This window comes from Montipora foliosa, chromosome 4 (assembly GCF_036669935.1).
Source record: "Montipora foliosa isolate CH-2021 chromosome 4, ASM3666993v2, whole genome shotgun sequence".
NCBI lineage: Eukaryota > Metazoa > Cnidaria > Anthozoa > Scleractinia > Acroporidae > Montipora > Montipora foliosa.
The window spans coordinates 7,360,954-7,387,515 of NC_090872.1; the positions used below are offsets into that span (position 1 = coordinate 7,360,954).

Sequence of the window (26,562 nt, forward strand, 5' to 3'; positions counted from 1 at the left end):
AAAATTTCCGACGAGCATCCCCGTCTGTTTCATATGTGAGTCCTCCCCCCGGGGGTTTGAGTCAACCTTTGCGCGTATCTTTCTATTTTTAGAACGCCCCGATTTCCTCGCACTGTTTAGAATGGCCTATCAGAATAAAGTTATTGTCAAACGAAAGCAAAAATCAAGTAAGCCTACGGTAAAAAAAATATCAAAATAATGTACGGATGTGTCTGATTCAAGGGATATGCAGCATGGGAAAGGCTCCCATTCATAGGCTTCAGAATCAAGTCAATGATTGATTGATGGCGGTGAAGGACGAGGGTTTTCACCTGTCTCCTCCCTTATTTTTTCTTCCTTGTTCACCCTTCATCAAAACAGACGAATAATGGAGTTCGGACAGTTCGGTGGGGAGTGAAACACGAAAAAATTGTTTTTGTCAAACGTGTTGATAAAGGTACATTAACAACCATAACAGACATTTGTTAACTAATGATGTTTCGAGCGGTAGCCCTTCATCATAGCGAATGTCATTTCCCTTTCACCCAAATTCTTCGTCGAAACACCGCGTTCAAGCTGTCGTTGGATAATAGAAACAGTTTCGATATATTAAAATTCAATCCTGAACAAAAGACATCACCTCGAGGTTCTTGGGCATAAACGGAAGGAATTGTATGAGTTTTTTCCCCAGAGCCTCGAGATGATGCCTTTTGTTTTGTACTTAATTTTAATAAATCGAAAACGAGGGTTGTAGCTATGGTGACTTTTCAAAAAAACATCGCACACACTTTCCTAACGAACCGTCATTATTTCTCTAGGATCGGAAACTTTTTGAAAAGTTATGCAGTTTCTACGGAAGATTTTCATCCCTTAACCTACAAGAAGAGCTGCCCTACAAGCGCCGACGTTCTTATCCATCCCGGGAACCAAGATCTCGGCCTCAGAAATCGATATCTCGGGAAGCAGGCCAGCCCGCCTCATCTCATTAACACATGGGGACGGGGCGCTTTACAACTAAACTGCAGAATTTACATATGAATAGTGTGTATTTTTACATCCCTCATCCTTCAGAGAATGCCCTACAAGAACACCACATTGGCCGGGTATAGAGGTTTTGCACGGCAGCCATGTTGCATGGCAGGAACAATAAGATTATTTTTCCTATGTGAACAAATGTTCTTTCTAATGCAAAACATTTTCATTCTTCCTGCCATGCAACATGGCTGCCGTGCAAAACCGCTATTCTGCCGTTACTCCTGGAATGAATGAATGAATGAATGAATGAATGAATGAATGAATAGGGACTTTTAAGATCTACGACGCTGTCGTCAACGAGAACGCCACAAAACAACATAGTTGGTTAAAAGAGCAAAAATAATTTTGCTGCACGTGCGGAACGCATTTTAACACATTTTTGCGGTACTCCTCACAACGACGACGTGAAAATCATGAAATTAATGCCCATGGAGAATCAATACGCCGGAACAGCTAACCGAGAAAAGATCCATCACAATTCCTTTAACTCAATGTTAACTCAAACCATTTAATACACTTTTTTCTCTTTTCATCTTTTCATAACCCCTTTGCCGAGCGAGCATTATGTGTTTGCTATTCATCGCATAAAGAACGTCCGATTCCTAGTGCCTTTTCAGAGCAATGAAAACTCAAAAGCTGTGTCGATGACATCACGTCACATAAGTCACAAATTATCACTTATATTTAGTACTTAGGAATTTGTTTTATATGTATATATATATATATATATGTACAACGTGTTACCTCTTTAATTAACTTAGAAATAAACGTGTTCGTGTTGGCCAAAAAACTAAAAAGCAAAGACCTATTTCGTCAAATCATAAAATGAACTGGGAATTACTCATTAAAAACACGCTCGCTCGTTTCTGTGTGACTGCGGTGATCAGAAAAAGGTCTCGGTTTTCATTTTAAACGTTCTTCGTTTCGTTACCGAAAACTGCCTTAAAACGGTAGAGAGGTCGTTTGAGCAAGGTTGAATGGAACCGGGCGGGCTCTCTTGTCCTCAGTTTCTTAGCCGAATGCACGTTCTCCTTCAAACTCAACAACTGACATGGTCGCACTCTAGGTCACTTTCGTGTCTTCTCCAAATTTTTAGTAACAGATTTTCCAGGTCATGTGCGTACTGCCTTGTGTTGAACAGTGGGCTTCGAAGGCGGGCATTCCAAACTTTATCTTTCACCTTCTTTAAACTAAAAGAACAAGAAATAAAATTTGACTCGTAAGCAACTAACGTATGACCAAAGCTACAAAAGTTGTCCAAGAATTCAACTGGTACGAACAGTGTTAATTAAGGCCCACGGCAACGACCTCAACATTTTCTTCAGCATCAGTTCCAGGCTACAGCTATGGATGTTACTATGGACACGGATATGGATACGTCATTGAGAGCCCGATTAGTGCGCACGCTCATACCCAATAATGTTGAAAGAGGGGGGAAAACGGCAATTCATTTAACATTCGCGAAAACAAAAGAAATGCTAAATGATTGTTGAAGCAAAGTTTAATTAAAGGCTTTTAGAGCGGTTTTCAATTGAGCGTCGAAAGTAATTAGCGAATTACTTTGGTTTTGCATTACTTCACTCAGTGATTGGTTCAAAGTTCTCGCGCCTCTTTTTCAACCATTCAGAAGTGAAACCAAAAGCAATCGTGGCTCACGCGTGCACATTTTCCCGCGCTTTGTGTCGGCTTCGTGTAATTACTTCGAGTTTTGATTAGTTTACTGGATTGTCTCCGTCCTTTTTGATTGGCCAAAGTAATTACTTTGGTTTGGGTTTTACGACACTCATTTGAAAACCGCTCTAAACTCATTCAACATCGATTCAACTTTCAACAAAGGGAACCGAACTGTGAAACACTGTATGACAATATTTCTATTGATGATACTCACTAATTCAGATCATTTCCAAGTCCGATGGCGATGTTCTCGTAATCTTCTCGATTTCTGGCCACTAGCTCCGGGCATCCGAGAGCAGTGAGCTGTGAGGAGGCAACTCGAGACGCTAACGTTTCTAGCGGCAGCGTGACCATTGGGCAACCGGCCCACAAGACATCCATGCCCGTAGTGTGACCATTACAAAGCGGCGTGTCAAGACAGACGTCTGCCAGCTGACCGCGGCGAACGTGTTCTTCTTTGGGCGCCACTGGAGAGAAGACAACGCGCTCCTGTGACAGACCCATAGCCATAGCCTGTGCCTTGAGATTCGGCTCGCCCACAGCAGGGAACCTCAGCAACCACAAAACAGAATTGGGCACACGTTTGAGGATGTTCACCCAGCTGCGTAATGTCGGTGGGTCAATCTTGTACAACTGATTGAAATTGCAATAAACGACTGCATCCTCCGGAAGGCCGTACTGCGAGCGTGCGATGATAGGCACACTGCTTGGTATCCTCTCACCGCTGTCTTTGCAGCCGGAATACTCTCTCTTCTTCTCCTCGATCAGTGCGCCCACTTTGTTCACCAACTTCGGATCATTTTTTTGCTCATCGAGAAAGACAGCAGCAGCGTGCGCAGGTACCATTCCATTCTGCGTGACTTCAGCAATGACTTGGTTACTGGACGCCCTGAGGTACTGAATCAGGTGTGGAAACATCTGTTTGTGGTCTCCCACGAAGAACGTGTGCGGCATGTAGGCAAGCTTCTCCGAGTACTGATCGGCCAGTTCCATGGGGGAGGTGACTTTGTCTGTAATGATGTAGTCCATGTACGGAGCACCACTTGTTCCTGGGTAGCCCAGCCACATCACCTATTAATAGATAAATACGGAGAATGGAGGTTTGAACCATCAACCTTCCGAGGGAGGTAGATATAGACACGGACAAATCCCTCCTAAATAGTCCTCATTTCAGATCACGATCCCCGCCTTTTCCCTACTACCTTATGGAGTCCTCCAAAGGCTTCCAGTCAGTTAATTGTTCCTGGGGGTCGTTTCTCAAAGATCCCGAAACTGTTCGGGCGTATTTCGGGTACAAATAAAATGCTTTGTATCTTCAAAAGGAAAACGTTTCAAGTCATGCAACTTTGCAATTGCTATGTTTTCTATGGTGTTGAAAATTTGTCCAAAGATCAATTTTTCAAAATGAACAGATCTTAGTTCCACGAATTGCTTTTCGAGCGTGAAAATCATGATTGTTGAATAACATAGTAAATGCGTGAATAAGTGTGAACTTGAAAACTTGCGCATCGCGCAGAATGCCGAGACATTATTATTCATTAATTTTTCATAACCGGTTGACCGGCAAATTTAAATGCGATCTGGTTTGAAAAAGCTTTCAATTTGGGAAGAATAGTAAGATCACCAAACTGGTTGCGAGAAATTAAGGGTTCGTTAAAAAGCAAAAAAGAACTTCAAAATTGACCTCGGCTATTAAAACAACAAGTTTTAATTTCTAAACACAGTTTTCAGCGCGGTTTCCAATCAGTATCCAAAAAATTACAGGGATAACTTAACCCCGTTGGTGATGGGCACATAACTCTCGCACCATACTTCTATCGATTAGAGACGGAACCGAAAACCAAGTTTGACTATTCATTAGAGGCAAAGAGTCCTCGTTTTTTGCTATGAAATACTGACCTGAATAGGTGCTGGACGTAAGGCAAATATTTCGTTCCTTGCTCCTTTCGTGTATCCATTCATATTAACAAGAATATGAATGCCATCTGCATGGATACGATCAGCGGCGTCTCCATGGCAAGGCACAGACGACAGATCCACGAAGTGTTCGGCATCTGCCTCGATCTTTTTCCGGAAACTCGTATTGTCATCAGCCGTGAGCGCATAGCAGAATATCTGAGGAAATAATTTAACTCATTTATCAAGGCATCTCGTTATGCTTCCTTTGTCGTTAGCGTTGTTAACTGTTACTGAAAAACTAACTGGTTTTCACTAGTGACGCAAGCACAAGTAGCTTATGCTAAGTGAAAACGAACGTCGACATAAGCATACGCCATTTTGTTCAAATACTCAGACGCAAGGAATCTGGAACGAGTGCTTGAATAGACCATTTTCGAATTCTCACGGCTGGACTGGATCTAGCATGAAATGGAGGCTAATGCGGGCAAATCTTTTCAAATGCAAATTAATTCTCCCGCATTAGCCTCCATTTCATGCTAGATCCAGTCCAACCGTTAGAATACGAAACTGGCCTATTGGCCAGACACGGCCCTACGTACATAGTAAATCTCCTTGAACTCATGCCGTCTTTCGTTTTCACAAGAGAAAAGACGAACGTAAGCACGACAAAAAGAAAAAATCCTCGTACTTGCACTAATGGTTATACTCTCGTTGATGCCGTTTTCAAGGTGAAATGAGTGAAAACCAGGCTTTACAATACGAAAAGCAACTTTTTAGCTGAAGACGGGTATTACCCACTGGTGCTGGATGAAACCAGGTTTGATATGCTCTCTTATGACAAATGTCAGGTGCAAAGCTCAATTTCGGACACAGAAATCGAACTTTTTTAAATTGAAAAACAAAAATGATATACACCTTATTGAATGGTTTGACATATAATACGAGCAACGAGCAAAATGTCCGCACATGTGATATGTTATACCATTCAATAAGGGACTTACTATTCCAATATTATGCCATTTTCTAGTATTTTGGCATCTTCCTGCACTGACGGAGCATCGCGTCGATTGCATAATAAGGCGCGTGCGAATGACGAAAACAACACAAACGAAACCATTCTAATCTCCTTCATTTGCTTGGATAAACGAAATGACGAGCGACAAGCGATGACAAGCTAAATTCTCCTCTGGCTTTCCATCGTGTTGAAACAATTTCTTTCCTTGAAAAACTCCCGTTCCGTCTGCATTTGCTCTTTTCTAAACTGGTCAAACCGGGACGCTACAGTGTATTACCGTCTCATATTTTGAGCGTTCTCTTGAACAAGTATCGTAAAATGGCGTAATAGTGGAATAACAAAAATAAATTAATAAATAATACTTGAAGCGCTTGAGGACAAACCTCCACTCTGTTGGTGTCGTGAAATCCTGGAATACTTTGCATCAGATGCGAGGTGGGGTGGTTCCCAAAGTCGCTTGACACGTAACCTATTCTCAGCCTTCCACCGCTCTCCTTCAATGACTCGGGATAAGAGTATGGGGGCTTGTGTAAAAGGGCAACCTGAAGATTACACAATATTCACACCCACCATAATAGTTTTTCGTTGTTGAGTAAAAACTCAAAAAGTCTACTCTTATGGTAAAAAACAACAACCTTTTTCTACCCGTATATCAGTACAAAATAGTTCATCATGGCATTTATAAGTAAACGATGAAATGTTATATATGAAATGGATCATTCATTGAACTGCAGATATGAAATCAAGTGAAGCTATGTTCTGTTAGAATAGCAGATTTGTCTGTGGAATAACTGTTATATCAGGTATAATTTATTCCTCCTTCCAGGAACTGGCCCCAGGTGGATAGCGTTATCCACCTTCTGAATTTTTCAGGGTTCTCTACGCAATTGCTAACATTACGTTCATAACTGGGAGGATCATAGCTTCACTTGATATTGTAAGCAAGCAAGCAAGCAAGCAAGCAAGCAAGTAAGTAAGTATCATTATTTACCCTTGCATTTTTAGATTAGCTATGGTAGCTAATATCTCCTAGCAACTGACCGGAGGTAAAGCAATTGGCTATTTACAAGCGCAGCCTGGAAGTTGAACCAGGGACTACCTGGAACAAATTCAAAGTGTGTCTTGAACCCGGGATCTCCGGATCTCAAGGCAAGTGCCTTAACCACTGAACAACGGTTCACCCTGTCCACACTGTGAGTGATCTTTTTCTTAGACTTGTTTATATTTAGATTCATGTCCTTGCTCTTGTTTAATTAACCGATTCACCACTAGTATGAATGGCATTTATAGATTTTACTCTCACGCCAGATTATTTTATTCTCAATATGTGCACTCAAACTCCATGTCCCCTTTAACCCATTCCATCCAAACAAGAACATCAGTAGATCTTACTCTGTCTAATGTTCAACCCCACCCAATTTTCCGTGTCCATAGGGCCAGTTTAGAAGTGAAAGATCTAATTTAGGCATGTGTGATATAACATCAGCCACTGCGATTTGACTGGCTAAAAAGCAAAATAATTAGTGGAGAAGCTGTTTCAAATGTATTGTAGATGCAAAAATACATCTTGCAGTACAGTGCCAAGATTTGACTTTAAGGTTGGTTGAATTTGAAAATTATTTTGAACTTTAAAGAAAACAACAACTTTTAAGTTTTAATCAACTGAAGATGACAGAAGTTTCTGTCGAAACATGTCTTACAAACAATTTGCAGCCAGGTATTCAGCCAAGTATAGGAATTGATATCCAGTAACAGTATCCATTATTGAGTATCTTTGTCTAGATCTGGACATGAAAAAACTACTGATTACCTTTTCAACGCAAAGATTGCCATGTCTGTTGGCAATATCTCGTCTCATTTTGTGCGTCAGCGGGTAAAGCATGCTGTGGTGCGGGTGCACGGAAGGCAGTCTGTTATTCTCCAACTGATCAGCCACGATAGAAACTAACTTCTTCATGCGGGATTCATAATCTGTCCAGTCACAAATGATCTGCAAAAATAAAATTGACACAAAATATAATTAATCTTTCTTCATCAGCATAACAGAAGCAGGGATAGAGCAATGGTGTGAGCATTCCCCTCGACCAAGTTACTTGTCCCAGATGTACTTTTCCAATGCTGAGTCGTACGTGGATTGAGTTGATTCTTAATCTTACCAAAGGTCAACAATAATACCAATTTGCAACTAAAGTTAGTCAAGGCGCTGTTACACTGAAATGTTTCGAGCAACTTGTCTCGCAATGTTTTGGCGACATTGCGGTGGAACCAGTTGCACGAAACATTTCACAGTGTAACATACCCTGCAACGACCAAAACCCGTTGCAAGACAAGTTGCAAAAGCCATTGCCAAAAGTAGAATCAAGTTCTACTTTTCGTGCAACTTGTCTTGCAACGATTTTGGCCGTTGCAGGGTATGTTACACTGTAAAATGTTTCGTGCAACTTGTCCTGCCACAATGTCGCCAAAACATTGCGAGACAAGTTGCATGAAACATTTCACAGTGTAACGGCGCCTCTAGTTTCTCAAGAAACGGTCTAAAATCACTAACACTCAAAACGTCAGCTTTCTAATTTCCCTACAGTGATCAATTTCAGTGGTTAGGACCAAATTTTCATTCATTTGATTTCCATGCAGGCTCCCTACTTAAACAGCACTTGAGCTCGGCTATATAAAGTGATGATGATTATGATGACAGGGCCTGGACTGGGCGGGGTGTTAAGAGGAATAAAGTAAGACTTAACAACACGATTTTATTACCTGAAGACAGTGGGCCAGATTGCAATATGCATCAGGGAAGCTAGGCTTAAGCTTCAAGGCTGTTCGGTAAGATTGGATTGCTTCAGGGATGTTCCCAGAGTCCTTAAGATCACAAAAGCAAATATGTGTCAAAAACACGGAAAGAGAGTATAAATATATATTTTTTAAGGACTGTAAACTTAACCACTAACAAGTGACAATAGGCACTTCTAAGCAATGTCCGCCATCTACATTATTTTATCACTGTATTGATACAACTGCTTCATTCGAAACTAACGCTAATGATTTAATCACTGTAATACTATGAAGATTCTGAACTTATAAATGATTTACCCCACAGTAGCTCGTTAAATTGTGAACATTTTCGTTGTAACAGGGTGTCCAGCGGCATGGTTGCTCAAAAAAGTAGGAAAATAGGAATTTCAGGATTGAGAAAATAGGAAAAATAGGAAACTTTGTACTAAAAAATAGGAGAAAAATAGGAAAATCAATAGTACTTTCGTCGACAAAGATAGCCTTCCCGCACCCCAGCTGCTATCCCGATTCACCATTTTAGTCAATCAACAGCAGTGAACATAAATAGGACAAAACGAGTTTTCTGGTTTGAATTTTTATTCTTTTTGATATCCCTCACTGAGATAAATCTATCAACGAATCTGTACAACATAACTTTATTTACTTTGATTTCCCTAGTTTTAAAGTAACTGAACTGCTTCACCTTCACTTTTGTTCAGAAACAAAGTTGGCTTTTCATTATGTTCATAACTTAAACATTAATCCAGCAGATGAATGCTAACACAACATCATTTTAGTCTTTACTGAGCTGGCAGAGCACCTGCTTAGAGGTGTAAAATGACAGTTTACATTTACTTTGACTTTCTTTTCTTTGATGGTACAGCAGAAACATCCGCTGGTAGAGCTTTCTCCAGCAACTTCTGATTGTTTGTGTGAACCTCCTTTTGCTTCTCCCTTACTGCTTCAAGCTTCCTCTTGGCCTTTGCCTGATTCGATTTAGCCGTTTCAATCATGAGACATGCAACTTTTGCACCTTGTGAATCAACCGTTGAACCTGAAGATAGAGCAGCCTGCAACTTACTTGTGCTCTCTGACAGTAGCTCATCAGCCGTTTGCATTTCATCCATTGCCTCCTGCTCCTTCTTGTCTAGCCTCTCTCCTTTATCTCTCAACGATCTTGTCTCTTTTCTTAACTTCTCCTGGTCTCTGTTCCTTCGTTCTTCCTCTTCAGCTTTCAATTTCTCATCCGCCTCCTTTCTGTTTTTCTCGGCTTCTTCTTCATCCAGCCGCTGTCTATGATGCATGTGCGCAGATCGCACAGCACTTAGAAGACCATCTGTCAGGGCAATTTTTTCCGGTCTCAGGTTTTCAGGATCATACAACTTCACAGCATCTTTCACAGATTTAAGGCCAACAATGGTCCTCTCTCCAAGAAGTGTCCTTTCTTGCGTCACAATGCGAGCATTCACTGACAGACTTCGTTCTGACTCAGCATATGTTTGCGCAGGAATAAGACCTGATTTTACTAATTTTGGAAGAGCGACATATCGAGGCTCGGTCCCAATAAGAGACTTGAGATTGAATACTTCTTGCCAAAAATGGTCAATGCGTTTCTCTTCGTGCAACTGCTCAACATCATTAACATGTTTATCGACAGCATAAACTCGCCACTCATCTTGAACAATGCTGACATTCAACTGAGGCTACAATTTTTTAGCCAGTCTTGCAATTGCCTTCACACTACTTGCCTTTTCTCTCTTAACAGGATTGAGACATCCTAATGCTTTTAAGAGAGTGTTCTGAAGAGGGAGATGAGACTGTAGATATGTAACGGATGTGCTATAAAATGTGCGGATGCCAAGATATACAGACATACTACGATCTGGGTTGATCTGGGCTAAAGCCTTCTTGGTGCCCTCTCCAATTGCAATATCAGCATCAGGCAGCTGACTGTTTGCACTGCAGTCAATACTGACTAGATCACTTCCAATGTTTTTCTCATACGCATCTTTCTTTAGGAATCTACCCATAAGCTTGCGCAAGAACTCCGACATTTTATCATACAAAAGGTGAACCTGTGGGCAGCTGTTCTGAAAAATGGTGAGGAAAGCTTCAAAAACAGGTGAAACATTACCCACAAATTCCAGCTGTGCCTTTGTTTTCTATCCTTCTTCGTCATTTAACATTGCCGATACCATCTTGTAAGCAACACTCTTAGGAGCTGTTTCGGGATCTTTTCCCAGATCCTTCACAAAGCTGCAGATGCAATCCCACTGCTCCAAAATTCTTCGCACAGAAGGACCCAAACTAAGCCATCTCACCTCGGTATGCTTTTGGAAATTGTGCATCTCCACACCCATTGGAGATTGTAAAGTGTGATAGTCTTCTCGTCTAGCTGCACTCTACTTGAAAAGGGAGCAAATGTCCACACAAAGCTGTTCAATGTCTTTCCCATATTCCTCTAAACCCTTGCCAAAAGGTTTGCCGAAAGGTTTAGAGACACTTACCATCAACAACTTGATTATATGTCCAGTTTTCAGTTTCAGTTTCAAAGATGAACATAAAAGCTAACAAGACTTCAAAATATAACATGTACAAATACTGAAATGCATGTTCAGTGGGATATTATACACAGCTTATTATTTAATAGTCATGAGGAATACAACACTACATACAATACATGTAGGTGCACTAGAAAATTATACAAAAAGTAACAATATAATAAAGTTCTTAACAGAACTCTAATAGGTAATAGAGGTCATAGAAAGAACAAAATTAATGTGGCTGTTACTTTTACTAATATAAGAACATCAGAATCAACATACTACTTGCTTTATGATAAATCTCACTATAAAACACATTCAACTATAATTCCATTTTCAATTTTACTACAAATTTTGGCTTCACCAGCTAAAAAAATAGGAAAAATAGGAGGTTTTGGTTAAAAAATAGGAGAAAATAGGAATGGGCTCAAAAAATAGGAAAAAATAGGAAAAAATAGGAACTGGACACCCTGTTGTAAGCAGATGCAGATCGAGAAGCCACCAGGCAACTATGCATTTGATATTTAAGACCTTGTTTCTGCGTTGTAATTATTACTTATGATGACGTCCATATTTCTTAGATTTTAAATGCATTCCTCCTCACGTAGGCTACTGAATAAAATGGGAACTGTAATAAACCTGTGTTTGAAACAGATGGTGTTGAATAACCCTGAACAATAAAACATTCGGAACCCATTTACATGTAGCAAATAGCAAAACTTCCGTGAACAACAAAACAGCAAAAAGATTATAGCACCACCACCACCACCCTCCTCCACACACCAATCAGTCAACCGCCAGTTGAGCAAACGGCTGTCTTGCCTTTACCCTCTCTCTCCTAAGAGCACATACTTATAAATTTTACTGTCTAACGCCAGACAATTTTGCTCATCGATGGGGGCTGCTTCCCATTTAGGACTGCCTCCATACCTTGTGGACTGAAGCCAGGTTACTGTGAGCATCAGCAAATGCAGGGTTTATTTGTATGGCTCTTGTGTAACATTGAATAGCTCCCTGAATGTCTTGCATTTCTTTCAGCGTGTTTCCCATGTTTGAATAGGCATCAGCAAAGGTGGGGTGGATTCTGTTCAGGGACAACAAAGACATTCGTTCACACAGAAAATCTAAAAGAAATTTTTGTGACTTCCTATTTTGCTGGCCAAAGGGGTCCATTCTACTCAACGTACAGTAAGTCATGAAAAGACATCGAAGTTTGGTCAGTTTTAATACGACTTAAACCCAAACAGTGGGATAACCAAGGAACATAATTTTAAATGCTGCTGTTGCTGTGACATCTGGAATGGTAAGAGTTTCTGTTCTACTGTTTTCAAATAATAGGAAACTAAGGGCGCTTTCCGTTGGCATAACTGACCGACCAAACCTGGCATTTGGAAGGTGGAACTCTAAGACGCCTTCAAATTAACACACTTTGAGGATGATATATACACCTCCAGAAGAATGTGAAAGATCATTGTGCAAGTGTTCCTTCAAATCGTTGCATTTTCTGTGCAAACTGACGGGTTTGGCCACCCAGTTCTGACAAAAAAAGGTGCCCTGAGTCTCTTGAGTTGCGGTTTAGCTTTCAAGTGGTTTAAAATTAATAATTATTGTAATCATTTTAATGAAACAAATGAGCTGTATCGATATAATTTATCATTATCACAATCATGAATGTATCACCACCATAAAATTTGAACCCCAATGTCACAAGAAAACCTCATGTTTTGTTAACATGCAGAAAGACAAAAAGTAGATTAGGACCTGATAGCTTCCTTGTAATGAAGAAGAGCGTCATGAAGCTTTCCTTGCTGTTGAAGAACACTTGCAAGGTTTGAATGTGCAGCAGCAAACTCAGGAAAAATCTGAAAAGAGAGTCATCCATGTAAGTATGCACGCAAACAAATGAAGCCATTACGGTAACCACAAATGAAGATATTTTAACCCTTGCATTCCCAAGATCAAAACAGTCATTCTCCTAACTAGTACCATAGATTTCTTCGCTGGGTAGTCATGAGAATTTGTTGTTGTATCAGATGACACCTGTTAATCTAATTATATTATTATCTTCGTTCTCAATAGTTGTCTGACTGACATTTCATTGAAATTGTGAAATTTACATGCTTACAACTCCTTGGAATCAAAGGGCTAAATCTAGGAGACATTTATTGTTCATTACCTCTAAAGCTTTACAGTACAGTCTAACAGACTCTTCGATCTTGCCCTGCTCTCTTTTGATGTTTGCAAGGTTGTTTAGGGAGTCTGCATGGGTGGAGCATAATCGCAAGGCTGTGTTGTAGCACTCTTCTGCTTCAGCAACCTGTGGGTGGGTGAAAAAGATGGATAATGGTTTTATTCATTCGCTGAAGTCTTGTCAACCATGGCTTTAAAGGGGCTTCGTCACGTTATTTAAGGGTGTTTAGGGGAAAACTTTAGTTAATCACAAATTTAAATCTCAAAAATTGTTATGTGGGATTCTTTTATTGATAAAATTATCATTACATCACAAACAAAATGATTCTGAACAAACATAACCTTTATCCAGGGGATTTGTCATAAACTTGAAAAACGTTGGGCAGACTTTTTTTCAAGATTACCCAAATGCAATACATTTCAATCTTGTGTATTTGTGCCCACCAATGCTTCTCTTTACTTTTGCCTTTTTTCTTTTATGTTGTTCAACAGTTTTATGTGGTTATTGCAATGTTTCATTTTACTTTCTGGGCATTTTGGGTGTCACAAGATTACATCATTTTGCGTGACATAGTCCCTTTACAGTACCGCTCAGAAATACGTTAACCAAAATATGCGCATAATACGCGTATATCTATACGCGTATGTGCGTATAACCATACGCGAGTACGCGTATGGTTATACGAACATACGCGTATATATATACGCGTATATGCGTATACAGATATACGCGTCTGCCTCATTAGCTTGCTTATTGTTCTAAACAATACACGTAGCTTGACAGCAATACAATAGTACATGACTACGAACTACATGACGAAGACGCACTTTCACAAACAGCTGTCGTGTTCGGAATACAAACTCACGCAAGGATGTTTATTTCATCGATAAACATGCAGTTTGGGTTCAGAGTTATTTTGTTTCGCACTATTAAAAGAGAAAATAATATACACATAAATACAGAATTAAAGTAATGTTTACAAAGATGCAAGTAAGCTATAATAAGGGTTATGGGTTACAAGTTGGCGCTCATCGTGCTCACCTTCTTAAGGATAGACTAAGCTTAAATACGGGACCTAAATCTGGCTGTTGGGTTGATTCCGGCGCTAGTGTTCGTTGCAGTTCTTGGAAATTGTTTGATTGACCTCGCCTGTGATACATAAACGAATACTATACTCGTTGCTTTTAAAGTTCATGGTGTTGCGTTTGCTGTAACGACTTTGTGCGTCCGTGCGTCGGCATTTGTTTACTCTCAATTCTATTTGAATGTCTTCAATAAAACAAGATGGTGTGTTGTCATTTTCTTTGAATTTCACTAACTTGATTGAGCGCTGCAGTTTATGGGATCAGTAAAAAATTAAAGGCCAGTACTTGTCGGCCCGATTCTGTTGCTGCGACAGATTTTTTTACGTCGGGCCGATTTTTTTCAAAGCCACCGCCAAAAATCGGGCCGACAAGTCGCACCGTATAAACCGGCTACATTCCCTTCCAGACATAAAAAACAGTTTTTTTTAAAGTGGTTAGAATGAAATCTTTCAAGCTCTATTGAAAAGATTAGATTATGGTGAAATTACGACATAATAAGTCGTGTAGCATTATTTATCTTTGTTGTAGCTTTCACAGATTTCTCGTACCCTGCGATCAGGCATTCTTTTTGTCCTGAGAGCGAAAGACGGCGACAGCGTAGGTATAAAACAAAAGAGGCAAAATTATTTTCATGGCGTGACTGATTTCTGAACAATCGGATCAATTTCAAACCGTGAATATTATTTTTCACTCCCAATTTCACCGTGTGAATTTTTACCCTTAACTTCATGCCGTGAAAGTTTTCACCGATCATTCACCGATCATTAGTTTCACGCCAAGAGTGAAAGTTTCTTTTCGTAGAGTGACCACGGCGTATTCACGCTGTGAAAATTGAAATTCATGCACCGCGACCGTGAAAAAATTTCCCCGTTTTCAATGAAATCCATAAACCCCCTTTTTGCATGAAGGGCCACAAATAATACACATATTTAAATGCCAAACTTAAGACACATTTTTCTTTACATTCTGATTCATAAACATTGAATTACTTTTACTTGTTATCCAGTAAATTCGCGATGCGAAGCAACTTGCGCGTTTGTAACATGATAGCTTTTGCAGTATGTAAATTTTCTGTTATCGGCTCGTGGCTTTATTCAGATCCAAAAGTGCTTTGTTTTACACAACAATGCAACACAAAGGAGATTTATGGTACTGAATAACAAAGGAAAAGCAGACGCGCATGTATATGCATTCATACGCGTATGAATATACGCGTATGCGCGTATACATATACGCGTATGAACATACGCGTACGTGCGTATACACTGCGTATGCGCAGTTAACGTATTTCTGAGCGGTAGTGTAAATCTACACACAAACAAGTCAACCACAGCACAGTTGGCAAGTGCATGCCTCTCTGGAATAACACCGTAACTACGTCTCTATTTCCATCCCTGGTGCCTTCTGTAACACTGTTAGTACTTCCATTGGCATCGTGAGGCTTCCTTAAAACTGGCCAGGCTTTTCGTTTCCAGAGATCTTCCTGTTGTGATCACTTTGACAACTTTAAACAATTTTAATGATCACCCCAACTTTGCTTTTCTCAATATTTATGTCACTCTAGCTTTAAATATCCCTTAAATTTACCAGTGACAGAAGAAATGGGTATAGAGTGAGGTCTTGCGTTTTAAACCTACAATGTATGCTAGGCTTTCCCTCCATTGAGAACACTAAAATTTATTTGTCTAATTAAACTATTTTCACATTGAATGTTATTATTTTTGCTGAACATTGGGAGATTGCTGCTCTAAAAAAACTTGTACTCGAATCAACACCTTTGTTTACGTTAACCCTTTCACACCCAAACCTACCTAAACTGGCCGTATTTTACACTGTCTAATGCCAGACGATTTTACTTGTCAATGGGGAACCCCTGGGAGTCAATGGGTTAATAATATTACCAAGGCTGTTGCCTAAGGGCCGATTTACACGATACGATTTTGTCGCATGCGACAAGCTCACGACAGGTCTACGCCATGACTTACGATTGTCGCAGCGTTTTAAAACATGTTTTAAAATGCTACGACATTTTTTCTGACGTACACAACAATCGTAAATCATGTCGTGGGTCTGTCGTAAGCCGTTGTCGCATGTGACAAAGTCGTACCGTGTAAATCGGCCCTAACAGGAGCCCGGTAGCCTGGGGCTCCCAAAGAATAGTTCTGGGCGCCTTAATTTTTCACAGCAACACCTTTCACTTCATATGTTGGGCTCCTAAGTTCTCAGCGTTTAGCTCTGAGGGCCCCTTTAAAGTTTTCTTAGGCAGTAGCCTTGATTACAATGTTAAGTTGTAACCTTCGTGAGCTCAACTATGAAAGAATGAGATACTAGTAACAGATCTCATGCAGCCAAAACTTGTACTAACAATCGGTCTTTCCCTCAAATCACAAGCTAACATACCAAGAAAAACTACATTAAAACTACTGTAACATTACAGTACATTTCATTTTATTGTGCTGAGCATCTTCAGGCTACAAGGACAAACATACATTATTTTGTACCTACCTTTCCTTGTTCCTTCAAGGCATTTGCCAAGTTACAGTAAGCATCTGGGAAATTTGGTTGCAGTTCAATCGCCCTTCTGTATGTGTCCACAGCCAAATCAATAAGTCTGAAATAGTACAATGACTAAATTTAACTTTTCAGTTGATTAACATGGCATACTATCAAAACTATTACCTCATCTTACTTTATAAGCATTTGGACAGCATCAGCAAAAAGATGAGTGAGACGGTGGAGGGACTAAGGGAGAAGTTCTGGAAATGGAAGGAGGCATTTGCGAACAAGGGGCTGACGGTGAAGCTCCGGAAGACAAAAGTGGTAGTGAGTGGGGCAGAAGGTGAAGTGTCTATGAGTAAGGTAGATCCATGTGGTAGTTGTGGTAAGCGAGTAATGGCAAATTCAGTGTTGTGTGTGAAATGTGGGAAATGGATCCATGGAAGATGCACAAAAGTAAAGAGGGTGACCTCGAGGTTGGGGAGAGATTTTGTGTGTGGAAGATGCAAGAAACAAGCTGATGGATTAGTGGAACCGGTGGAGGAGTTGTGTGAAGAGGCGGAAACGGTGAGAGGTTTCTGTTATTTGGGGGATAGGGTGAATGCAAGTGGTGGCCTGTGAGGCAGCTGTGACAGCAAGAGCAAGAATTGGCTTGGTGAAGTTTAGGGATTGTGGAGAGTTGCTGAACTCAAAAAGGTTCTTGCTCAAGGTGAAAGGAATGATTTATCCGAGTTGTGTAAGAGTGGTGATGTTATATGGGAGCGAGACATGGTGTCTGAGGGAAAATGAGATAGAAATTTTGAGAAAGACTGAGACAGCAATGGTTTGAGCAACATGTGGGGCAAAACTGATGGAGAAAAAGAGGACAAAGGACCTGATGGAGATTTGGGATTGAAGGAAACAGTCGTTCAGATGGCAAAGGCAAATGGAGTGCGATGGTACCGGCATGTGTTGAGGAGGAATGATGGGCATGTTCTGAGAAAAGGGTTGGGAGTTCAAAGTGAAGGGCAAGAGGAAGCGAGGACGACCAAAGAAGACGTGGAAGATGCAAGTGGAGAAGAAGAGCAAGAGCGTTGCTTTGGAGAAAACGGACGCCATGATTCAAGCAAGATGGAGAGTGGGAGTTAGAAAGATTGCTGACAAAGTGGGGTAAATCCAGCCACCCCCATTTACCGGGTTAAATCCGGATCAAAATTGGATTGATGATGACGATGATGGTGATGTCTAGTCGTTCTAGCAATAGAGCACTAATTGGGGACACTGTAAACTGAAATTAACAGTGAACGCAGATCAAGTCAAATGTTGGCTTTTAGTAGAGGGGAAACCGGAGTAGCCGGAGAAAACCTCTCGATGCAGAGTAGAGATCCAACAAACGCACAACCCACATATGACCGCGAGTCTGGGAATGAAACCCAGGCCACATTGGTGGGAGGCAAGTGCTTTCACCATTGCACTACCCCTGCATCCTAGTCTGCAAGGAAGTTCAGAGTTTTCAATCTCAGTCTAAGAAAATTGCTTTTTGAAAAGCGGTTTGGTGCATCAAATTACCGAAATAATCATTAACACAGAGGTCCAGAAGGCATGATGAAAGGAGCAAAAACACAAGCACTCAACTTACCCTTGTTCGTAGTAAACACAAGCCAAGTTACCATGGACAACTGCATGGTTGGGGCTCAAATTCAATGCACGCAAATAAGCAGCCACAGCTCTGAAAACCAAAGCAAGTGATCAGCAAGGGTAACTAAAAGTCAGACTCTACTCTGTTTACAGCCTCTTGTCATTTGTTTGTTCGAAGGGGCAAAGTAGGGGATTCAGCTCTGACACTTCTCTTCCTTTATTTATTTCTTTATTTATTTTTTATTTTTTATTTTATTTTATTTTTTTTTTTTTGGGGGGGGGGGGAGGAGGGCATGATTTTCTGTGCATGCATAAGATTTCTTTGCCCATGGTTATGTTTAATTTACAGAGACTTTTCAAGAAGGTTCACCAAGAAGGATTCTGACTTGGTATCTCCTCACTCACAATGACCACTAGATCACGAAAGGTTACGTGACAGACTAGTGGGAAAGTACTGATTAAATAATTGTGTCCGTGACCAGAAACAAGTTTTTATGGCCTCCGCCTCTATACATGTAGGCAAATCCATACAGTTATCGCGTTGACCGAGTGAGTGTAAGAATAGAATACGAATAAGCTCTGATGATTTAGATCCCATTGCTACGAATTTCATTCCTAATTATGATGCAGTCACAAGATCACTACGAAAATGCTCCAAGCTACATCTGTTGTTTGCAGATGGTAAGTTTTAACAACGAACTTAAAGATGGTTCATTGTTTCTAAGGATGACTGGGTCAGAGAAAAATAATAGCCTTCCCCTATCTACTTTTCTAAAGCCCATCCAAAAGGCACAATTTTTTTCCTAGTCCATTCAGTATTTTCAGGCAAATTTTCCCAAGCCCATTCAATTTGAAGTTACAGTATCAAACTTGTGAAAATCATGAAATGTTTAGTAACAATTAAAGCTAGCAGTGTTAACACTACACAGTTTTGTCAAAGGTGAAAGTCATTGTTCGGATCAATAGATAGTTTTCAGACATAAATACAAAAACATTTAAAGAAAACAGCCAAGAACTTGGGATATTGTTGGAGACAAATTCATAAACTACCTCTCCAATTTTCAGGTCTGTGTGGTACACAGTGTCTAAAGTTACTTGTTGAAGTGTTTTACGCAAATATGGGGCCGCCAATAAACTGACAAAAACAGCTATAACAAAATGAAATATCTGCAGAGGTGTATCCAGAGTGCGTCATTGGGTCCCGGGACACACTCGTTTTCCTTTTGGACGCATAGAATATGGAACAAAGGGTCCAATTGGATGCAGGAAAAAAAATCGAATGTTTATGCAAATTACGAACGCCAGGAAAAACATGCAAATGGCCTATTTCACAAGGAAATTGAAAATTCCCATTTCTCACAACGGAGAAATGATCGAGTTCCTTAATTTTCAAGGTAAGCTGTTATTTTCTGTATCTGTTATGTCGCAAAATGGCACTATTATGCCTGTATTATGTGCGATGCACCACCTATAGTACTATGCCTGAAATTATGCCTGCATAATGTGTGAACACCTATCCGCTGCTTGCAAACAAATCTAAAGGTAAACTACATTTGGCCTCCAGTAAAATCAGCCCTTTCAGTGAAGTTGCCAAATACTTACCTGTCAAAAATCCGTGCCTCTTTCAAAACATTTCCAAGATTAATATAGGCATCAAGAAAGTTCTGGTCCAGCTGAACAGCCTACAAGACAAGGAGCAACATATGATAAGTGAACCAGCCACATGTAGAAGATACACTCTCCGTGATAAAGTACAAGTACTAAATACTTGTGACTTGCAAAAGAACTTATTTCAAACAACATGTACACATGGCTTCTGATAGGATGCGGAAAAAAATTAAAGATAACGCGGAAATTTTTGGCCATATTATGCGGAAACATGCGTTGATTATGCGGAAATTACACCGGATTATGCGGAAACTTAAACAAGTTATAAAACTAATAATTAGGCCCATCCAATGTATTTACATGCTTACGGTAAATCCGTAATCGAAATTGCAACCAATCCAATCGCATTTGTGACTGAATTTTTGCCCTTTGTGATTAAAATACATGAAGGAGTCACCAATTTGCGACCAGCTTTCACTGTTGAAATAAAAGGGTTAGCAGCTGGGATTTTGCTGCAACTTTTGGTCAAACAAATAAAGCGATAAAAAATTATTGTTTCTCGTCATGAATTTTGTTTCAATTTGGAGATAATGGAGCAAAATTGTAATACCTTTGGAGCGCGATCCATTCCCTCGATCATTGACTTAGGGTGCGTTTGATTCACCATATTCCGGAATAAGAATATGTGAAGTGATGAATTCAAAATGGTACGTCTGGCGTTTTGAAGCAACAAGCATAATAAAGATATGTTAAACCCTTTCACTCCTGTGGGGTTCCCCATTGATGAGTAAAATCGTCATTGATGAGTGAACTCTATAAGTCTCATTGGCCCTTACAGGAGTGAAAGGGTTTTAATTAAAATAGCATTTTAGCAGGTGTTTGACATTTTTAATGTGAATCTCCGTAAAAACGAAGGATTTCTAACTTGTATTCCATGTAATCCTATTCCGGAATACGGTCAATCGAACGTGCCTTAGTTTCTTATCAGTTACCTCCTTTGCTGAACTGTTTCTCGTCCAATGAAAAGTATTGTAGGAACAAAAACTAGTGTCCAGGCTCATTAGCGAAAAAATGCGCCGAAACTGCTTACGATCTTTCTTAAGAACTTTCATCTTGCGAACGAAATGGTGTGTTTTCTTCACTGTTCAGGAAACTAAGCGTTTCAAAACAGTCAATTTCTTCGGCTTTTATGTTTTTGAGGATGTTAAGGAGCTGCTTCATCACTAATATCAGGTATTTCTTCTGTTTTTTTGGCGGAAAATATCGGAATTATGCCGAAAATATCGGAATTATGCAGAAAATATCGGAATTATGCAGAAGATGCGGATTTCAGTGAATTATGCGGATCTGCATCGCCGCATCCTGTCAGATGCCATGTGTACAAAACTTTTCGCAGGTAAGAATCTGCAACGTTCAGGACTGGGTGTGTTCTTTACTAACAATGCATCTTTCAATGCATTTCCTGAGTTAATCTTGGGTGGAAGCTAAATAGTGCAAACTCGTGTAGATTAGCTAAACTTGCTTCAAGTGTCAAAAGTTTTAGTTGAAGTAACAAAATAATCAACACTGGGTTCAAAAGTCTGCTAACCCAAAAGTCCAAAAGTGTTTTGACTGTACCACAAAAGAAATTACTTTTAAAACCTGACATCACTGTCACAAAAAGAGCATCATTAAAAAATTTTTTTTTACCCCCAAAAGTTACCTTCTCAAAGTGATGTATGGCCAGCCAGATCTCTCCTTGAGCATTGAAGACACAGCCGAGGTTACTCCACGCCACAGCAAAACTGGGCTGTGTTTCTATGGCTTTCAAGTAGCACGCCTTTCAATTTAAAAACGAGCAGCAAAACGGGGAGAGCAAAAAATGCCGGGACAGGCATAGCAAGCAATAAAAGAGCAGAGGGCAGGCAGCGAGAGGAACAGCAGAGAGCAAGAAAAATCAAAGCAATACACGATAAAACACACAACACACAGGCAAAAACAGACGGCAACAGCAGAGAGCAAAAAGAGACAATCATGGTTTTGTTCTCATCCTTCGTAATAACGCAACACTATTTCCGACAGTTTCCTGCATTAGCTCGACCTTGTTTTTTCCTGACTTGGCTGAAATGCAATATCCATTAGTTCACAGAACACCTTGCCCGTTTATAGAAAGACAACTGTTATTGTTGAAGACTGAGCAAGAAAGGACTGGTAGGTTACCTTGCCTCAGCACATGTGAATTCAAGAAATTTGAGGAGTAGCAACATGACATAGGTTACATCCGCAAAAATCTTGCAGCTTTCGTTATTGATATTACAACATACGGTACTACGATGCTGATGCAGAGAATCAATTCAACGACAGTACATAGCCTAGAGAAACAATTTTCACTCAAGCCTATGTCAAAGGTCAGTTTGCAACTTCTCAAACTTCTTTGAAGATAAATCCCAAAATACCCACATGATGGTACTACCACTACTCCTTGCTTGCTACAAATGCAAACTTTGCCACAAGGAAGAGCAGCGATATTGTTTTTTAAGAATGGGTTTTGAGAAATATCTTAGCAAAACTTGAAGCCTTAATGTGAAGAAACAAAATAACACTTCCAATTATCTCTCTCTCTCTCTCTTAACAAAATGCAGCAAGAGAAGACAGAATCAATATTATAAATCTATTGCTCCCGAGGACAAAGACAAAGAGACCGCATCAAAAAAGGATGCAATTTTGGAAACAGGCTTTCTACATCACAGGGGCAAGGTGTTGAATGGATAACATTGTTTTCTTTCTTTCCAAGGTATGAGATCAACCACATGACGAAAGAACAAGACGCAAGCAGCCATCTCAAGATGGAAACAGGAGTTTTCAGTTGACACTTATTGAAACCAGTTTCATATCACTGTTTGGTAAAAATTCTAAGTTTCAAGAGAAAATTTGACCTTACGTACAAACAAGAAAAACAAAGTCTGAAAAAACGTCTAAGACATCCTGACAACAAAATGTTTCTCCTGTTTTCATTTGAAAAGCCTGTGAGAGCAACTACGGCAAGCATGGTAGATGGGTAAAAGCAGTTTTGGGAAAGGGCAAAAGACGTGCTTTGATAGAAACTGTTCATCTTTCTGCAAATGGTTCCCCTTCAGCTGGTGTACTCCATCAAGACCGTACGTACCCTGTAAACATTTACTGGGAGAAATAACAAAAGGGGAAAAAACAAGGGAAGATTGAATGTTAGGGATCTAAGCAAATATCCTTAACCAGATCGAAATGTTGATCACTGGTACTCCCAAAGACAAACCAATACAACTGCACAACTGTATCTTTCATAAAAGCTAGTTTACAAAGATGCCAAATAAAAGGAATCTCAAAGTATTTGCATCACTTTGGCCAAATCAGTAACTTACAGTACAGGCTTTTCGGAAAGACTAGCACAGATTGACAGTTGCATTCGTCTTGGGTACCTCACAAACGACAAAAATGAAATCTCAACACATTTACAACTAGATTAAAAGAACATTTCAAGCAATTCTGTATTGGCTCCACTTCGTGCCACTTGTCATGACAATACTTAAGCACAATAAAACCCAAAATTTAGTAGGAAAAAATTCATATGCGGTCTGCCTAATCTTTTACTGCAGGTATTATATATAAAAAACACCAATTCAGAGACCCTTGAAATGATCTCTTAATTACTTTATTAGCAGAATAACACACTAAACATGGAGCACACACAGCTGAGAACAGTGTCCTAAAATCCTTCAAATCCCAAGATCAAAAGACATTATTCCTCCCATTTACATGACAGAGGTCACAGAATTTTGAATCAATTTCTTCTTGCGTACTGTCTTAGAAACCAACCAAAGTACAGCGACTCTGACATCAACAGGAGAAATAAGACACCAATAGTTGACATGCCACAAAACTTTTCTCCAAAAAAATTAGCCGACCAAAGGCATACAATCGCAATTGAAATGCCAGAAAGTGAAGCTGAGCGAACAATTTTAGACAAAGTGTCGCTATGTCTTGAAAATGGATACCAAACCATTTTCCAAATTGCTAATACCATACCACCATACCTTAGCTTCTTCAAGTCTACCAAGAGCTTTTAACAAGTTGCCAAGATCACTTCTTACACAGTAGAGATCCTACAAACGGGGTTATAGGTTAAGTTAATAAGCTGTTGACTTTATGCCTTTCTGTTCCTGCAGGGCAGCCCACCAATCCTCTGCCCGCTTTTACACAGGCTAAAAACCATTCCAAGTCCAAGGCTAACGAAGAAAAGAAAACTGACAACATGGCCTGTCTTTCGGCAGGTGCAAAACACAGGTCACAGGTCATTGTTTTACCAATATAGAAAGTATCCTAAACATTCATAAAAGCTAACCTTAGGCCTAAAAACATTTGCTTAGGCCTAATTAGGCATAAGGTTAGCTGTTATGAATGTTTATGATACTTTCTGTATTGGTAAAGCAATGACCTGTGACCTGTGTTTTGTACCTGCCGCCTGTCTTTGCAAACAACAGGATAACCCTGATTGTTGTTGTTTCTGTTCACGCACTGTCTGGTCTTTGCCTGCTTATGTTTAATGGCAGAGAAACATAAGCAGGCAAAACAGCAACATAACATATAATAATATCACACACAACATACTTTACAACACAACAAAAGTAAATGTTTTGTTTTGAAGATCAAAAATCTATTTCATTTGAATCTTTCACAGAGAGCAAAAAGCAGGTTAGAATAACAATATTGCACTTGAAATGCCAAGCCTTATCCAGGCCTACAGTAATTGAATGCATTAGATCATTCTCAACTGTTTTCTCAATCCAATAGCCACAAAAATAACACCAATATCAAATTAATACCAACAAAATGGCATGTTTTAAGAATACAGAAGACCTCATTATTCATTGCCTTTTTCTGCAAGCCTGTAAAAAAAAGTTGGACCCAGCTTTGGTGACCAAAATGAGGAACTTTAATTTAGCCAATGCGACGATGAAATACCACGGTTTGGCTGATCATCTATAATTTTAATTTCGCCAAAAAATTGTGACAGCAAAAAATGTAGTCCACTTGACATGTCAATCACAATGCGATACACGCAATCTCAGATGATGGAATAAACATGCCAATATGATTGGAATTTCAAAATACCGAACGAAAGAAATCGTTAAAATAAACATTAATTAACTAATGCGGTACAGTCTGTAACAAGAAGGCTAGAAAATCAAGTTTCAACTGACACAGAATAAAGTTATTAGTGCACGACAATTGGAAGGAGGGAAGCGAAATATACTTAATGCTAATTAACTGACGACAATAAAAGCCAAGCATCTCTTCGACGAAAAACACAAACGAAAAACCGGTTGAATGTAAGAAATGACTTCGAGGGTGTTGAAATATTGTTGATTTGGCGTATTGCAATCTCAACGCCAACGAACTCGAAAGAAAATTATTTCGTGATTTCAAGACATGCAGTAAAAAGTACTGATTACTCGTTACTCACCGGATTATATTGCAAAGCGGTCGCGTAAGCATTCACGGCTCCTTCTAAATCCCCAGCTGCTACCAAGGCGGCCGCCAAATTGATGTAGCCATCGATAAAATCGGGCTTTAACTTCACGGCGTGGCGATAATTGTCCAACGCATCTTTAAGTTGTCCTCTTTCTTTGAAGACGTTGCCTAAGTTCGAGTACGCCTCGGCAAGAACTGGGTTTTGCTTTATGGCTAGTGTGCTAAAATGTGCCGATCTAAACGAAAACATAAACAGAGACATGTTCTGTCACCGACTTGGAAGCGTCTTTATCTCTGAAGTAACCAACGCGTCTTTGAAAGTCAAAAAGACAAAGAGAACGGCTGGCTTCAGTCTTGTTTCAGCAGTACGCGTGTGCCAAATCAGCTGATGAAGTCGACTTACCTGTCCAATCGACGACATTGAAAATGTATTGAGGATAAAAGAAGCAAAACCCCAGTGTTTTCAGGCTGTTGTCGCCATAACTGCATACAGATTTGCTCGGCTCGATCATAGCTCCCCGCTTGGTATTCGCGATGAGCTAGCTCAGCCAGAGTAGCTGTTGAGAGAGAGAGAGAGACCAGTCGGTTAGAGGAACACAAACACAACCCAAACTTCAGCTGGCAAAGCAAGCGGTCGAAACACATTGCCTAACCAGCATCGTCTAAGATAGCCGTCCCCATGACCATGGCTACAAAAGAAAGAGCCAGAGAAACACAAAAGTTTCTCCTCAGAGATTGAAACGAGAAAACGAGTGCAAAGAAGAAAGATGGCGCGTATTATTGTATGAAAAAGCGACGTCATGTGCGCACACGCAAAGGAAAGACTCACCGCTATAATGAAGCCTTTCTGGTTGGAATTTCATTATTTTTCGCCTATAAATGTCCGAAAACGCGTAATTTATACTGAATTTGGAGGCACAACTGTCTACAGAGTGGCTAGACAAAGGAATTTAACGATCGGTACGTCTCGGACGTGAACAAACTCGAGAATTTCATTGATCAATATCAATATTCCTTTTACAAGCAATACCTCGTTGCCTAGGATGACGTAATCTTACAAGTTGCTTAACAACCCACGTGGTTGACAGCTACTAAAAGAAGGAAGAAAATTCATGTTCAGAAAGATGCCAATCAGCATTTCTATGGAAAGGATTCAAATTG

At 39.9% G+C, this 26,562-nt stretch overlaps 1 protein-coding gene and 1 pseudogene across 2 annotated transcripts; both read right to left on the reverse strand.

The window, feature by feature from the left end:
- Positions 1–1,712: 1,712 nt before the first annotated feature.
- Positions 1,713–26,405, reverse strand: LOC137999684 (UDP-N-acetylglucosamine--peptide N-acetylglucosaminyltransferase 110 kDa subunit-like). 2 transcript variants are annotated; one of them, XM_068845540.1, is made up of 17 exons: positions 26,231–26,405; positions 25,805–25,958; positions 25,394–25,637; positions 23,964–24,032; positions 21,617–21,733; positions 19,909–19,988; positions 18,308–18,397; positions 16,699–16,804; positions 13,094–13,234; positions 12,679–12,779; positions 11,848–12,001; positions 8,360–8,461; positions 7,413–7,592; positions 5,986–6,144; positions 4,588–4,803; positions 2,903–3,759; positions 1,713–2,204 (listed from the first exon to the last, which is right to left on the reverse strand). In XM_068845540.1, the coding sequence occupies exons 1-17, from the start codon at positions 26,262–26,264 to the stop codon at positions 2,054–2,056; spliced, it is 2,955 nt and encodes a 984-aa protein (XP_068701641.1). In that variant the 5' UTR covers positions 26,265–26,405; the 3' UTR covers positions 1,713–2,053. The 2 variants fall into 2 exon arrangements, with proteins under 2 accessions (XP_068701641.1, XP_068701640.1); XM_068845539.1 differs by lacking the exon at positions 26,231–26,405 and adding an exon at positions 26,055–26,213.
- LOC137999686 (uncharacterized) lies at positions 9,078–11,004 on the reverse strand (annotated as a pseudogene).
- Positions 26,406–26,562: the final 157 nt, after the last annotated feature.